Genomic DNA, 14,024 nt, shown 5'->3' on the forward strand with positions numbered 1-14,024 from the left:
TAGGGAGGGTAGCCATGGGGTAACCTCCTCGTGGTCGCTATAATGTGGTTCTCGCTCTCGGTGAGGCGCATGGCGAGTTGTGCGTGGATGCCGCAGCGTGGGCCTCCGTACACGCTACGTCTCCGCGGTAATGCGCTTAAACAAGCCACGTGATAAGATGTGCAGATTGACGGTCTCAGACGCGGAGGCAAATGAGATTCCTCCTCTGTCATCCGGATTGAGACGACATTGGGATTCGGGCATTCCAAATTGGGGAGAAATGGCAAAGTAGTTGTAAAAATGGCTATAAATTTACACAGATGTGGTTAGTGAGTGATTTTATCACACTAAAATCATGTTTACATACACATTGTTTACGTCTTGTGGCTATACGGATTGGCCCCATTGACTTCCATTGTAAGTGCCTCACTATAACCTCGATATTTGCTTTTTTTTTAAAGAAGAGACGATGATGACTATGAACATGACGCATCTAACTATATTTTGGAGCTAAATGGAATACACACACCTGTAAACAACAGATGGGATTCTCTTCCAAGATCGAAACGCCGCAACCTTTTCCAGTTCTTGGTCTGTGATTGCAGCAGGCACAACAATTTTCTCGGGGTAACTGGCACACAACCTGTGACATCACACAAACACACAAACGTCCTCTGATTAGGATGCATCTATAGTTAAGTTGTGTAAGAAGTTATAGGAATAGTTCACCAGAAAATGATCATTTTCATTCTGTCAAAAAACACGGAATGAAACACATTGTTGCAATGAAAGTGAACGGTGACTGGGTCTGTCAGTTTCCACATAGGACACAAAAAAAACACCATAAATGTATATACAAATCATACAAGTCTATAAACTCGTGTACTATATTCCAAGTCTTCTATAGTCATATTATGTAGCTTCGAGTGTGGAACAGACTCAAATTTAAGTCGTTATTCACTGAAAATCTTGCCCTCCACTTCAGCTCTCAAATCCCGTTCACATTCAAAACGTCACCAACACCAAACACTGTTGGATCTTGAATGTGTCATAAATGATGAAAGACAGTGCTGTGTAGAGCTTGACAGATCTAGTCACTATGAACTTATATATATTTCTGGGTGAACTAGCATCACCTGTAGTTGCTGTTGATGTTGGAGATTCTCCAGGCACTGTGTATGTCAAAGTTCATCCGCTCCATCTCACTCTTAAACCTCCACTGATGTCCTCCTTCAAACACACACACACACACACACACACACACACACACACACACACACACACACATTAGCATGTTACTGGGCGATTGTGCATAATTTCTGGATCACTATATGGTTGAATTTGTATTCCTGTTGCTTCATCCTGTTAGCTGTAATGCACTTTATTTGGAGAAGTTACATGAGCATCAAGTAAACAAAGAACCTGGATAAACTAAATGTCAAGCACTGAAATGTGTGTGTACCTGCACGACAGATCCCATCATGCAGTTCTCTCTCCTCATCAGACACGCTCGCACTACACGAGAGAAACGCAAAGGCGAAGAGCTCCTCTAGTCTGGCCGGCGGCCGCATGACTGCAGTTATCCTTCTTAACCAATCCTGACACTGCTCTGGAGACAGGAAGTGACACCTGAACACAACAGATCAGTTATCCAATCACTCGGTGGATAGTGTTCATTTTTGTTTTTTTTTCATTTTTGGAATGCCCAATTCCCAATGCGCTCTAAGTCCTCGTGGTGGCGTAGTGACTCGCCTCAATCCGGGTGGTGGAGGACGAATCTCAGTTGCCTCCGCGTCTGAGACCGTCAATCCGCGCATCTTATCACGTGACTTGTTGAGCACGTTACCGCGGAGACATAGCATGTATGGAGGCTTCACGCTATTCACCGCGGCATCCACGCACAACTCACCACATGCCCCAAAGAGAGCGAGAACCACATTATAGTGACCACGAGGAGGTTACCCCATGTGACTCTACCCTCCCTAGCAACCGGGCCAATTTGGTTGCTTAGGAAGCCTGACTGGAGTCACTCAGCACGCCCTGATTCGAACTCGCAACTCCAGGTGTGGTAGTCAGCGTCAATACTCACTGAGCTACTCAGGCCCCCCTGTCATGCAATATTCATAGATTTTAGTCAATTTTATTCTGACTAAAATGGCATTTAATTTTAGTCGACAGAAATAACATATGTTAACTGACGATAATGTGCAAAATGACAAAAACATGTACTGAACAGACCAAACTTTAGCCGAATACTGTATTTTGAAAAACATATAAGCTACTTACAATTATTTAAACATGTATCACACATTTTAAAGATGAATATGTTTATTATGTAAGATTAAACAACATGAGGAAACCATCCCGTTCCCGTACCAGCAATGTTCAGGATGCGCCAATCACAGTCATTTGTGAGATATAAAAATAAAAATCATTTTCAAAATGTACAAAATGTTTCCTATCAAAAAGTCTAAAACACCCTGAGCTTTTTTATTTTAAGAAATAATAATAAAAGATTATTCTGCATTACTCAGGCCAACATTTCTTTTGTCAATAATTTCAGCTTTTAATGAGACTTTGACTTTTTTTTGTTTTTTTACTGTCTCCAGACGGTTAAGGCGTGGTCACACATACCTTCTCATGCCGAAATTCCACGGGTGAAAATGACGTGAGCGGACGCTGAGCGTGTGTGAAACCAGCAAAAATATAATTGTCAAACAGCATAAATGTGTGAAATTTTGGGCAGTTGGTGGCGATAGAGGGTTTGAGTTAGAGACTCCAAATTTGCTCCAGTTAATGTTCAGACTGTCCTCTATCTGTGTGCCAAATTTCACAACTTTCCCACATACGGATCTATGGGCTGCCATAGACTCAATGGCGGAAGAAGAAGAAGAAGAAGAACACTACTAACGATTACAATAGGTGCCTACACACTTTCAGTGCTTGGCCCCTAAAAAGGGTTGTTTTGAGGGGGCCTAGGTAACTCAGTAGTAAAATATGCTGGCTACCACCGCTGGAGTTCGCTAGCTCGCTAGTTCGAATCCCAGGGTGTGATGAGTGACTCCAGCCAGGTCTCCTAAGCAACCAAATTGGCCCGGTTGCTAGGGAGGGTAGAGTCACATGGGGTAAACTCCTCCTGGTCGCTATAATGTGATTCGTTCTTGGTGGGGCGCGTGGTGAGTTGGGAGTGGTTGCCGCGGTGGGTGGCAACCCGCTCAAGCCATGTGATAAGATGCGCAGATTGACGGTCTCAGACACGGAGGCAACTGGGATTCGTCCTCCGCCACCCGGATTGAGGCGAATCACTACGCGACCACGAGGACTTAAAAGCACATTGGGAATTGGGCATTCCAAATTTAAAAAAAAAAAAAAAAAAAAAAAGGGTTGTTTTACAAAACAGAGTTCTGGCAAACTAGCCACAAACTTGCCACTCATTATTTTCACATGGATTGTGAAATCGGATTGATGGATACAGTCAAGGCCTGTCTATTATTTCCCTGTTTCACTCAGACATACTTCACATTTTAGAGATTAATTTGTTGTAAATGCAGATTCAAGTTGACTGAAGATATTGTACACATAGCAAAATAAGATACAGGATGACACATTCACCTGTTTTATACAGCTGATTTGAACAGTGTGAGCAGTACCTGATAATCTTGCAGTCTTTGCAGGTGAGGTGCAGTTGTGTCAGATCGCGACACTCCACACTTTCTATCAGCTGCAGAGGAACCTGACACGTTAACAGAGAGAGAGAGTTCATTTCTACACACAACATCTCAAATTATGCATTTAGGCCTTGAAGCAGAACTATTTGAGAAGGTGTTTCATTTTAAACAGTATACGGTTTCTTCAACTCCGGGCACTTTTAGCACTGTGGATTTCTAGAAAGTAAAATCCTGTTAAAACATTTTTTCACACTCTCACTAGTTTATTTAGTTTATTTAAAAAAATGCATTTATAAGATGTGCGGATTGACGGTCTCAAACATGGAGGCAACTGAGATTCGTCCTCCGCCACCCGGATTGAGGCGAGTCACTACGCCACCACGAGGACTTAGAGCGCATTGGGAATTGGGCATTCCAATTTGGGGAGAAAATCAACAAATAATTCTTAGAGGATGGAAGTCAATTTGCACTCTCTCATTTCAAGAATGGTTCACCGGATTGGGCAGGGTGGTGGTGAAATATTATGTAATTGGCATGATACATATTTACCTCGCAAATAAATAACTAAACTTGATTTTATTCTGAGTTGTTCTGAAATTCTTGGATTTGGTAGATTACGTTAAGTCCTAGTTGCCACAGATTTGCGATCAGTGTTAGTACACACTAATGGCCCAACACTGACAGAGCATTGGGCATGTCTTCTGGGACCTTAGCCTTCTGACTAACTATGCAACATTAACTAAGTGTACCTAAACTGTAGGGACCAAATATAAACTTTATTTAGAACAACATAATGTTGGTCGACTTGCCCAATTCCCAATGCACTCTAAGTCCTCATGGTGGCGTAGTGACTCGCCTCAATCCGTGTGGCGGAGGACGAATCTCAGTTGCCTCCACATCTGAGACCGTCAATCCGTGCATCTTATCACGTGGCTTGTTGAGCGCGTTACCGCGAAGACGTAGCGCGTGTGGAAGCTTCACACTATTCTCCGCGGCATCCACGCACAACTCACCACGTGCCCCACCGAGAGCGAGAACTACATTATAGCGACCACGAGGAGGTTACCCCATGTGACTCTACCCTCCCTAGCAACCGGGCCAATTTGGTTGCTTAGGAGACCTGGCGGGAGTCACTCAGCACACCCTGGGATTCGAACTTGTGAACTCCAGGGGTGGTAGTCAGCGTCAATACTCGCTGAGATACCCAGACCCCCTCTGAATAGTAGTTTTGTTTAGTCCCCCTAGATCTGCATACACTTAATTAAAGTAACACAACTCTCAGCCAGAAGGGGTGACTTAATACAATCTGGACAGGCCGACCAACACTACCGTTTACAGATAGTACTTATAATTAGTCTCCACATTTTCCAATGTACCCTTGACTGGAATAATATTAACAGTAATCAGAGGTAATGACTAACAATACTTTTACACTAGGTGCAAACATTAACTGATGCTAAAGAAGGTAACACACTACTATATGCATACTACAATTAATGTAAATATCTGTTATATAGATTCTGAAAGGGGTGTGAGACAAACTTACGAGACAAAAGGGGAATGCAAACGTACAGTATGCACTCAACTATATATGTATTAAAGCACGTCTTCCTTTTCTTCGTCTTTCTGTCTTGTCTCTGAACAACAATCTAAATCGAGCAATTCTGTGATTTGGCATCTAAAAACAGCCATTTGGCTCCAAAGTCATTTTTTTTAGTCTGGAGTCCTGTTAAACTTCATTGATATTCATATACTGCACCTGTCTCGCATCTGAGATGACAACACAAACATGCATGTTGTTGTGTGAAAAATCACTCACATTGATGACGTTGTCTTGCAGGTTGATGTGAAGGCGGTAGCTGGTTAAGGCAATGACAGAGCCCTCTCCCCTCCCAATGTGTTCCACACACTCTCCATGCAGCAATGGGAACGGCACCTGCCAGCGTCAGTAATACATTGTTAATTACAGGTACAGCATGTGTGAGTACACCTGCATGTGCTCTTAATGTTCCACCTGTAAGTGTTGGTCTTCTAAAACTGGGCTCCCATTGGCCTCCAAACTCTGCTGCCCCTCTTCAACCTGAAATGAAAAGTGCCATCAGCACTGATCTGAGAGCAGTATAAGCTAAAGTAAAGGAGGGTTAGGGGTCTTACCATGGCCCCAGGAGAGGTGGGCAGAGAGGGTCACAGTCCAGAGAGAGTAGCAGGCCACAGTCCTGGATCGTAATCACACTGAACCTGAGAGACGTTTGCAATAAATGGTCTTTAAAGTTTTAAGATAAAGATCGACTACTAAAGCAATACCATAACCCATGAGCAGTTCGGCTCTTGCTGAATCTTGCAGAACACTTCAAAGCACCATGCCACAATGATTCATGAATAATTTAACTGGCCTCAGGTAATAAATAAAGTCATGTATGGTCTGTATTTTATCTCACTCATCAAACAGTTACTGCAACAGGACGAGACCTGAGGGTCTTTAAATAACTGTGGTAAGTCTTTAATTAAATAAAAGCTGAACAACTTTCAATTGATCTGTGTATTTTGCTGTGTGTGATGCACATGGCTTGAAATGCGCGGTCTGATCTCAGACGATTGAACCTTTTTCAAACACAGAATCGACAAATGCAACCTGCACTACCTAAACATACATACACACACACCGCCACCCTCCATCCCCACCAGCATGTCATCTATAACATGCATGCTCAAACATGTACACATTCCATGCACTTCGTTTCTAACACGTGAAGCAAGTGAACCGCTGGCAGAAACAGACACTTCAGACCTGGTTCTGGATTGGTCTCTCTAGATTTACAAGTAAAGACAGAAAGTCTGAAATACAAAGATAAAAGGAAGTTAAGCAAGACAGAATTATATGATAGCATGTCCCACTCTATGCTCAATATGCTGTCTAGTTAGGCAGCTCACTAGATGCCCAAAAATGCTGTCTAGTTAGACAGCTCACTAGATGCCCGAAAATGCTGTCCAAGTAGACAGCTCACTAGATGCCCAAAATTGCTGTCTAGTTAGGCAGCTCACTAGATGTCCAAATATGCTGTCTAGGTAGGCAGGTCACTAGATGCCGAAAATGCTGTGTACTCTCTAGTTAGGCTCTTTAATGTCTAGTCTCACTATATGCCACAAAATACTGTTCAGTTAGGCAGCACACTAGATGCCCAAAAATGCTGTCTTGGTTATGCTGTTTACGTAGGTAGCTCACTATATGTCCAAAAATGCTGTCTAGGTAGGCTGCTCACTAAATGTCCAAAAATGCTGCCTAGTTAGGCTGCTCACTAGATGTCCAAAAATGCTGTCTAGGTAGGCAGCTCACTAGATGTCCAAATATGCTGTCTAGTTAGGCAGCTCACTAGATATCCAAAAATGCTGTCTAGTTAGGCTGCTCACTAGATGTCCAAAAATGCTGTCTAGGTAGGCAGCTCACTAGATGTCCAAATATGCTGTCTAGGTAGGCAGCTCACTAGATGTCCAAAAATGCTGCCTAGGTAGGCAGCTCACTAGATGTCCAAATATGCTGTCTAGGTAGGCAGATCACTAGATGCCCAAAAATGCAGTCTAGTTAGGCAGCTCACTAGATTTCCAAATATGCTGCCTAGGTAGGCAGATCACTAGATGCCCAAAAATGCAGTCTAGTTAGGCAGCTCACTAGATGTCCAAATATGCTGTCTAGGTAGGCAGATCACTAGATGCCCAAAAATGCTGTCTACTCTCTAGTTAGTCTCTCTAGAGTCTAGTCTCACTATGTGCCACAAAACACTGTCTAGTTAGGCAGCTTGCTAGATGCCCAATTATGCTGTCTAGTTAGGCAGCTCTCTAGATGCCAAAAACTTTGCAATAATAAAAGGAGGTTAAGCAAGACAGAATTAGATCATAGCATGTCAAAGCAAGTCACTCATGGCTCAAAGTGACCAAATGAGACCTTATCAGAATTCAGACAACCAATAATAAATAGAAGTGGTTGGGTAAATAATGAAACCGGTTTTGCATCATGTGAAGGCGTTACAGTTGGCTATTGAATTTGACTGCAGTGTAACCTAAGCAAAGAACATCCAAACAAAAAGCCTTTTGATGCTGTTCCTCTATTGACGAGGTAATGTTCTGCTGGCTTTTAACCTGTATGTGCAAATTTACTCAAGCTGCATAATTCTACAGACTACTTTCTGCAGGAATACACCTTTAGTGAATCTAGTGCCCTATTGCAAGAGCACCAAATCTAACTCTAGCGAGGGAATGATCAAATTGCAAAGATAGAACAGGTCGAAAGATTTATGTTAAGAGAATAGCACTTGTTCCACTCAAATACATAGATGGCATTATTAAGCATCTAGTGTGCTACCTACCTAAATGCTATCTAGAAGCATGTAGAAAATTGACAGTTTAGACGTGTTCAGAGTCAAATTAACTACTTTGGTGCCACGAAAAGGGTAGTCTAGCTAGGCAGTTCACTGGATGCTCACGTTATTTCCAAAATGCCGTCTAGGTAGACAGCAAATTATATATGCCCAGAATGCTGCATTGGTAAGCAGAAAACTAGATGGTCTAGATAGGGAGCACAAGCACAAGTGTCATTTAAACTGGCCTAAACTGAAAGTTCTCTCTGCTAGTGGAGTATGACACAAGTGCATTGATTAAACAGCTGCAGTGTGCAACTTATAAAATGTTACAGATGCATTCCTGTCATTAACCCTTGTGCGTCAATAAAAAAAAAGTTACTCAGAGGTCCTTAGCGGACAAAAATGTCCATGTCAAAAAACTGCCATAATAATATTATATATTAGTATTATTTTGCACTCAAAATATCGTCTTGTGCATGCAGAACATATATATTTTTTTTGCACTCAAAATATCATCTTGTGCCTGCAAAATAACCTTTTGTGTGCTCAAAATATCATCTTGTGCATGCATAAATGTTTTTGTGTGCTTAAAATATCATCTTGCATGTGCAAAAAAACATTTGTGTGCTCAAAATATCATCTTGTGCATGCAGAAAAATGTCCGTGTCAAAAAACTGCCATAATAATATTATATATTAATATTATTTTTCACTTTCAATGAGTTAATTTTTTTAACCAACATCAGTCCTGATCATAACTACCAAATATTCATTTATTTTCAGGATTTTAACCCTTTAAATGACAGTTTGTGACACGCACATACAAAACACACTCTGACATCCATACCAACACACACACACAATTTTAGCTGCATCATTTATTCAGTTGTCCTGCAGTGCTCTATAATACAGCAAACAGTAAATAGGAAAAAAGCTTGTATTTGCTCCATAGGCTAAACATGAGAAAAATGGCGCCATCTGGTGGAAAATATTACAAATGTAAATTTTGAAGCCAGGGCTACGGAATGAAAGCATAATATCATAGAATTCATGATTTTATGCTTTAAATGGCACTGGGATCAAATATTGCAGTTTTAATGGGTTTCAATGGGGACATTTTTGTCCTGAAGGTCCTGAGTGGAACTATTTTATATACACAAGTGTATTATAGGAACTGAGGTTGAGGTTGGCAAAATGTATGCCGTTGGCATTAACACAGCCAAAATGATCGAAAATACAAAAATGAAATAGACAAAAATGCCCCGAAGGGTTAAATCATAAGCGCTTGTGTTGTTACTGTTGTTGTTGTTGTTGGAGGGCGGAACCCTTCAAACAGACCGAATATTCTGAACAGTAACCCGTGGATAAAGCGCTGCATGCGCCGAAAACTCACCTGGGCTTTGCGTTAGTTCCAACAGATGTGCAGTCTTGCGGTAAAAACTGGTGTAGAAGGAGAAATGAGACGGTCAAGAGAATGTAAACATTGAGAGTAATCCGCTCTACACCGCCATGACGCTCCGCTCTAGGCTGCGCTGCTCCGGTCACATGACGCGATGACGTCATGACGCAGACACGAACCAGTACAGCTGGAGTTCAGGAAATGCGCTTTCAATTGAAACCAGTTTGATTATTTGATCAATTATTTTAAGCAGTATTGCAGTGTACATATATTTAAAATCAATAGTGGCGCCTGCAGTTGACTGAGAAGTCCCGTAATTCTGTCGGCTGTCTACAATCAGAACTATATGGAGTTATACTCGTGCCACAATTCTGCGCGCACAAAATTATATTTTGAGCGCACAAAAAATGTTCTGCGTGCGCAAGATGATATTTTGAGCATGCAAAAAGGTATTTTGCACGCAGAGTGGGTAGGATGAGAAAGCCATATGTAAGAATTTTGAGCAAATTCACATTCAAATAAACTTTATTCAAACGCCAAATTTATTTTCGTTTGCTCAAAATGAATTTGTCTTTGCAAGAAGATGCATTTCTTTACAAAACTGAGTTCAAGCGCATGTAAAATAACTTTTTGTGCACTCAAAATATCATCTTGCACTTGCAGAACATTTTTTTTTTTTGCACTCAAAATATCATTTTGTGCGTGCAGAATGTTTTTTTTTTTTTGCACTCAAAATATCACCTTGCGCCTGCAAAATAACTTTTTGTGTGCTCAAAATATCATCTTGCACGTGCAGAAATGTTTTTGTGCCCTCAAAATATCATTTAGTGTGTGCAGAAGTTTTTTTTGCACTCAAAATATCATCTTGCGCCTGCAGAACATATTATTTTTGCACTCAAAATATCTTGCGCCTGAAAAATAACTTTTTGTGCACTCAAAATATCATCTTGCGCCTGCAGAACTTATTATTTTTGTACTCAAAATATCTTGTGCCTGAAAAATAACTTTTTGTGCACACAAAATATCATCTTGTGCATGCAAAATATTTTTTTTGTGCTCAAAATATCCTCTTGCATCTGCAGAAATTTTTTTTGCACTCGAAATATCATCTTGCACGTGCAGAACATTGTTTTTGCACTCAAAATATCATCTTGCATCTGCAGAATTTTTTTTGCACTCCAAATATCATCTTGTGCCTGCAAAAACTTTTTGTGTCCTCAAAATATAATCTTGCGCCTGCAAAATAATTTTTTGTGTGCTCACAATATCATCTTGCATGTGCAGAAATGTTTCTGTGTGCTCAAAATATAATCTTGTGCCTGCAAAAACTTTTTGTGTGCTCAAAATATCATCTTGCATCTGCAGAATTTTTTTTGCACTCCAAATATCATCTTGTGCCTGCAAAAACTTGTTGTGTGCTCAAAATATCATCTTGCATGTGCAGAAATGTTTTTGTGTGCTCAAAATATCATCTTGCACGTGCAGAACATTTTTTTTTTGCACTCAAAATATCATCTTGTGCATGCAGAAAACAAAATTGCACTCAAAATATTATCTTGCACCTGCAAAATAACTTTTTGTGCACTCAAAATATCATCTTGTGCATGCAGAATTTGTTTTGCACTAAAAAAATCTCATCTTACACGTGCAAAATAACGTTTTTTACGCTCAACATTTCATTTGTGTGCTCAAAATATAATTTTGCATGTGTTGAATTGTGGCACATACAGTATATAACTCCACAGCACTAGCGATGCCCAATTCGTGAATGAGTCATTCTTTTGAATCGGTTCTTTTCAGTGAATTGGTCAAACGGGAAAGCAAAACGCTCTGAATCAATTCTTGATCCAATTCGAATCATTTGGATAGCTCACTCACAAATTGAATCATTTGGATTCTCACATTAAGAATGAATTTAATTAAGAACTGAACACTTTGGTGTTGTTTTTACAACAACAACAACAAAAAAAGTATTTTATTTATTATTATGGCACATTTTGTATTTACTCCTTTTGTACTTTGTGGTCTTTGTTTGCCATAACAGTGTTCACTGTCCTCAATGAATGGCATATTTGTCTTTGTGTTGTTCAATAAATGTGATAACGAAGGCACTCCTTTGCATTGTGTTTCACAGTTATTGATGCAGTTCTTTTTTAATTGAAAGAGCCAAAATGAGAAAGACAACCTAACAACAATTCACCGTGGTAACTATAGTTTACACTAAAATACCATAGTTTCTACAGTTTACTATAGACCTGTGGTAACTTGTTATTGGGCACCAGCTGTAATCAAAAAGAAATTAAAATGACAGACATTTTGAAAGTTTCTTACACAGATTGAAGGAGATTCCGTATGAATTTATGATATTACAGTATTATTATGGTATTTTGGTGAACAAAATGTAAAATCTCTATATTATGAAATGTAACTAATTACATCCCTTTTTAGTAACATCACTGAAAATAAAATAAAAATGTCAGTAACAATAATTAAGGCTCAGATTTGTATGTTCGATTGACTTTCATTTATTTGCAAACTTTACTATTGTTTACATTTGGTCTTTAAACTAAATTGAATGAGTGAACTTACACTAGTAGTTAAACAAATCTACAACCAGACAAACAAAAAAAAAAAAGGCATTTTGCCAAAAAACGAATTACTGAACGAAATGAAAAATAGTTCAGAAAACAGAACCGAAAGACAACTTTCTCTTGCTTCACCCTCATGTTAGATTGTACACCAACAGAAACAGATTTATTGTGCTTTTCATCTCTCTTCAGCGCCGTCTCCTCTTCCGTTGCAGCATTACTGGGTTCTTGTTTGACTGTGACTGAACTTGCGTCCAAGCTGGAGGTGCAGCAGCCTGAAACAGGACTTTGGACTTTGTGTGCAGATTAATATGATAGTGGTGATCTTCCACTATCACAAACATCTCATCTCATTCTTGACCTGTTTAGATAGAAACAACAAAAGGTGTAATAACTGTTATGAAAATGCCAATTCATCCCATATCACAACATCACCGTGCAGCTGGGTTCAACTACAGTAACACCTTCCAAAACGGTCAGAAATCTAGGGGTAACCATTGCTAACCAAGTAAATTTCACAGACCTCATCTCAAACACTCTACAATATCAGGAAGATAAGACCCTTCCTCTCTGAACATGCCACACAACTTCTTGTTCAGTCACTTGTCATATCTAGACTGGACTACTGTAACGCTCTCATTGCAGGCCTCCCTGCATGTGCAATTAGACCCCTGCAAATGATCCAGAATGCAGCAGCACGTCTGGTCTTTAATGAACCAAAGAGAGCTCATGTTACACCACTCCTTGTCTCTCTCCACTGGCTGCCGGTTGATGCACATATCAAATTCAAGTCTCTGATGCTGGCATACAGAACAGTCACTGGGTCTGCTCCAGCATACCTAAAATCATTTCTGCAGAGCTTCGCGCCCACTAGAAGCCTGCGGTCGGCTAAGGAACATCACCTTGTTGTACCAACACAAAGAGGCACCAAAACACTTTCCCGGACTTTCAGCTTCATCGTACCACGTTGGTGGAATGACCTTCCCAACTCCATCCGTGAAGCTGACTCACTTTCTGTCTTCAAAAAACGGCTAAAAACACATCTTTTCCATGAGCACTTAACCAGTCACTAAAAAAAATCATTCTTGTTGCACTTTAATCTGTCTTGAATACTATTCTGATGCTAGTGAAACTTGTAATATGGCACTTTTCATACCACTGTCTCCTTAAGATGATTCGATTATAATGTATTCCTCTTTTGTAAGTCGCTTTGGATAAAAGCATCTGCCAAATGAATAAATGTAAATGTAAATATCTGTAGCGAAGACGCCGGGGCAGTTGTGTTAAGATCCATATGCAGTTTAATAAACGTATGAACAGTACAACAAAATAGCAAATAAAAGGATAAATAACAAAACAGGCAAGGGTCCGGTACACAGGAGACAGTCCAAGAAATGCAAACCAAGTAAATCCAAGAGACAGAGGGGTAATCCAATAAACAGGCAAAAGGTCCAAAAACTCACAATCAGGCAGGGAAATACGATAAACAGGCAGGAGTCAAAAACACAGGAAGAACAGGAATGGTAATAATGCTCAGAATTGCAGACTAGGCAGAACAAGACTTTGCACTGAATGCAAGTAAACAGAGAACTTAAATAGTCTGGGGTAATATGAAACAGGTGTGTGGTAATCAGTCTGAGTGTGAGAACAGGCTGGTTTGAACAGGGAATTTTTAGTATATTCAGCCCAGGGAAGGAAGTGGCTCCAGTCATGCTGATACATTTATGCTCGGAGGAATTTACCTAGGACTTAATTAAGGCATTCAGCTTGTCCATTAGATTGAGGGTGATATCCAGAGGTTAGACTCACGTTGATGTTGAACAATTTGAAGAATGCAGACCAGACTAGGGAGGTGAATTGAGGGCCACGGTCGGAGACAATGTCTTCTGGTAGGCCATAGAAGCGGAAGATATACTGGAACAGGTTCTCAGCACATTCCATAGATCAGGGGAGCTTGGGCAGAGGGATGAATCTTCAGGTCTTAGTAAAATGATCCACCACAGTTAAGATGGAAGTGAAACCCTGGGAGTTGGGTA

General features: G+C 40.4%; 1 protein-coding gene across 2 annotated transcripts in view; it reads right to left on the bottom strand.

Moving 5' to 3' along the window:
• The window catches only part of LOC127433178 (myotubularin-related protein 3), a 29,078-nt gene extending 19,545 nt beyond the window's left edge, over window positions 1-9,533 (bottom strand). For both annotated transcript variants that reach the window (XM_051684899.1, XM_051684890.1), the window contains exons 1-8: window positions 9,395-9,533; window positions 5,802-5,885; window positions 5,662-5,727; window positions 5,467-5,583; window positions 3,630-3,712; window positions 1,442-1,608; window positions 1,116-1,209; window positions 509-622 (exon numbers count right to left, since the gene is read on the bottom strand). In XM_051684899.1, coding sequence (XP_051540859.1) covers window positions 509-622; window positions 1,116-1,209; window positions 1,442-1,608; window positions 3,630-3,712; window positions 5,467-5,583; window positions 5,662-5,727; window positions 5,802-5,804 — 644 coding nt within the window. In that variant the 5' untranslated portion in view covers window positions 5,805-5,885; window positions 9,395-9,533. The remainder of the gene's footprint in view (window positions 1-508; window positions 623-1,115; window positions 1,210-1,441; window positions 1,609-3,629; window positions 3,713-5,466; window positions 5,584-5,661; window positions 5,728-5,801; window positions 5,886-9,394) is intronic.
• Between the last annotated feature and the right edge of the window lie 4,491 nt (window positions 9,534-14,024).

Source organism: Myxocyprinus asiaticus, chromosome 4 (genome assembly GCF_019703515.2).
Source record: "Myxocyprinus asiaticus isolate MX2 ecotype Aquarium Trade chromosome 4, UBuf_Myxa_2, whole genome shotgun sequence".
NCBI classification, from domain to species: Eukaryota; Metazoa; Chordata; class Actinopteri; order Cypriniformes; family Catostomidae; genus Myxocyprinus; species Myxocyprinus asiaticus.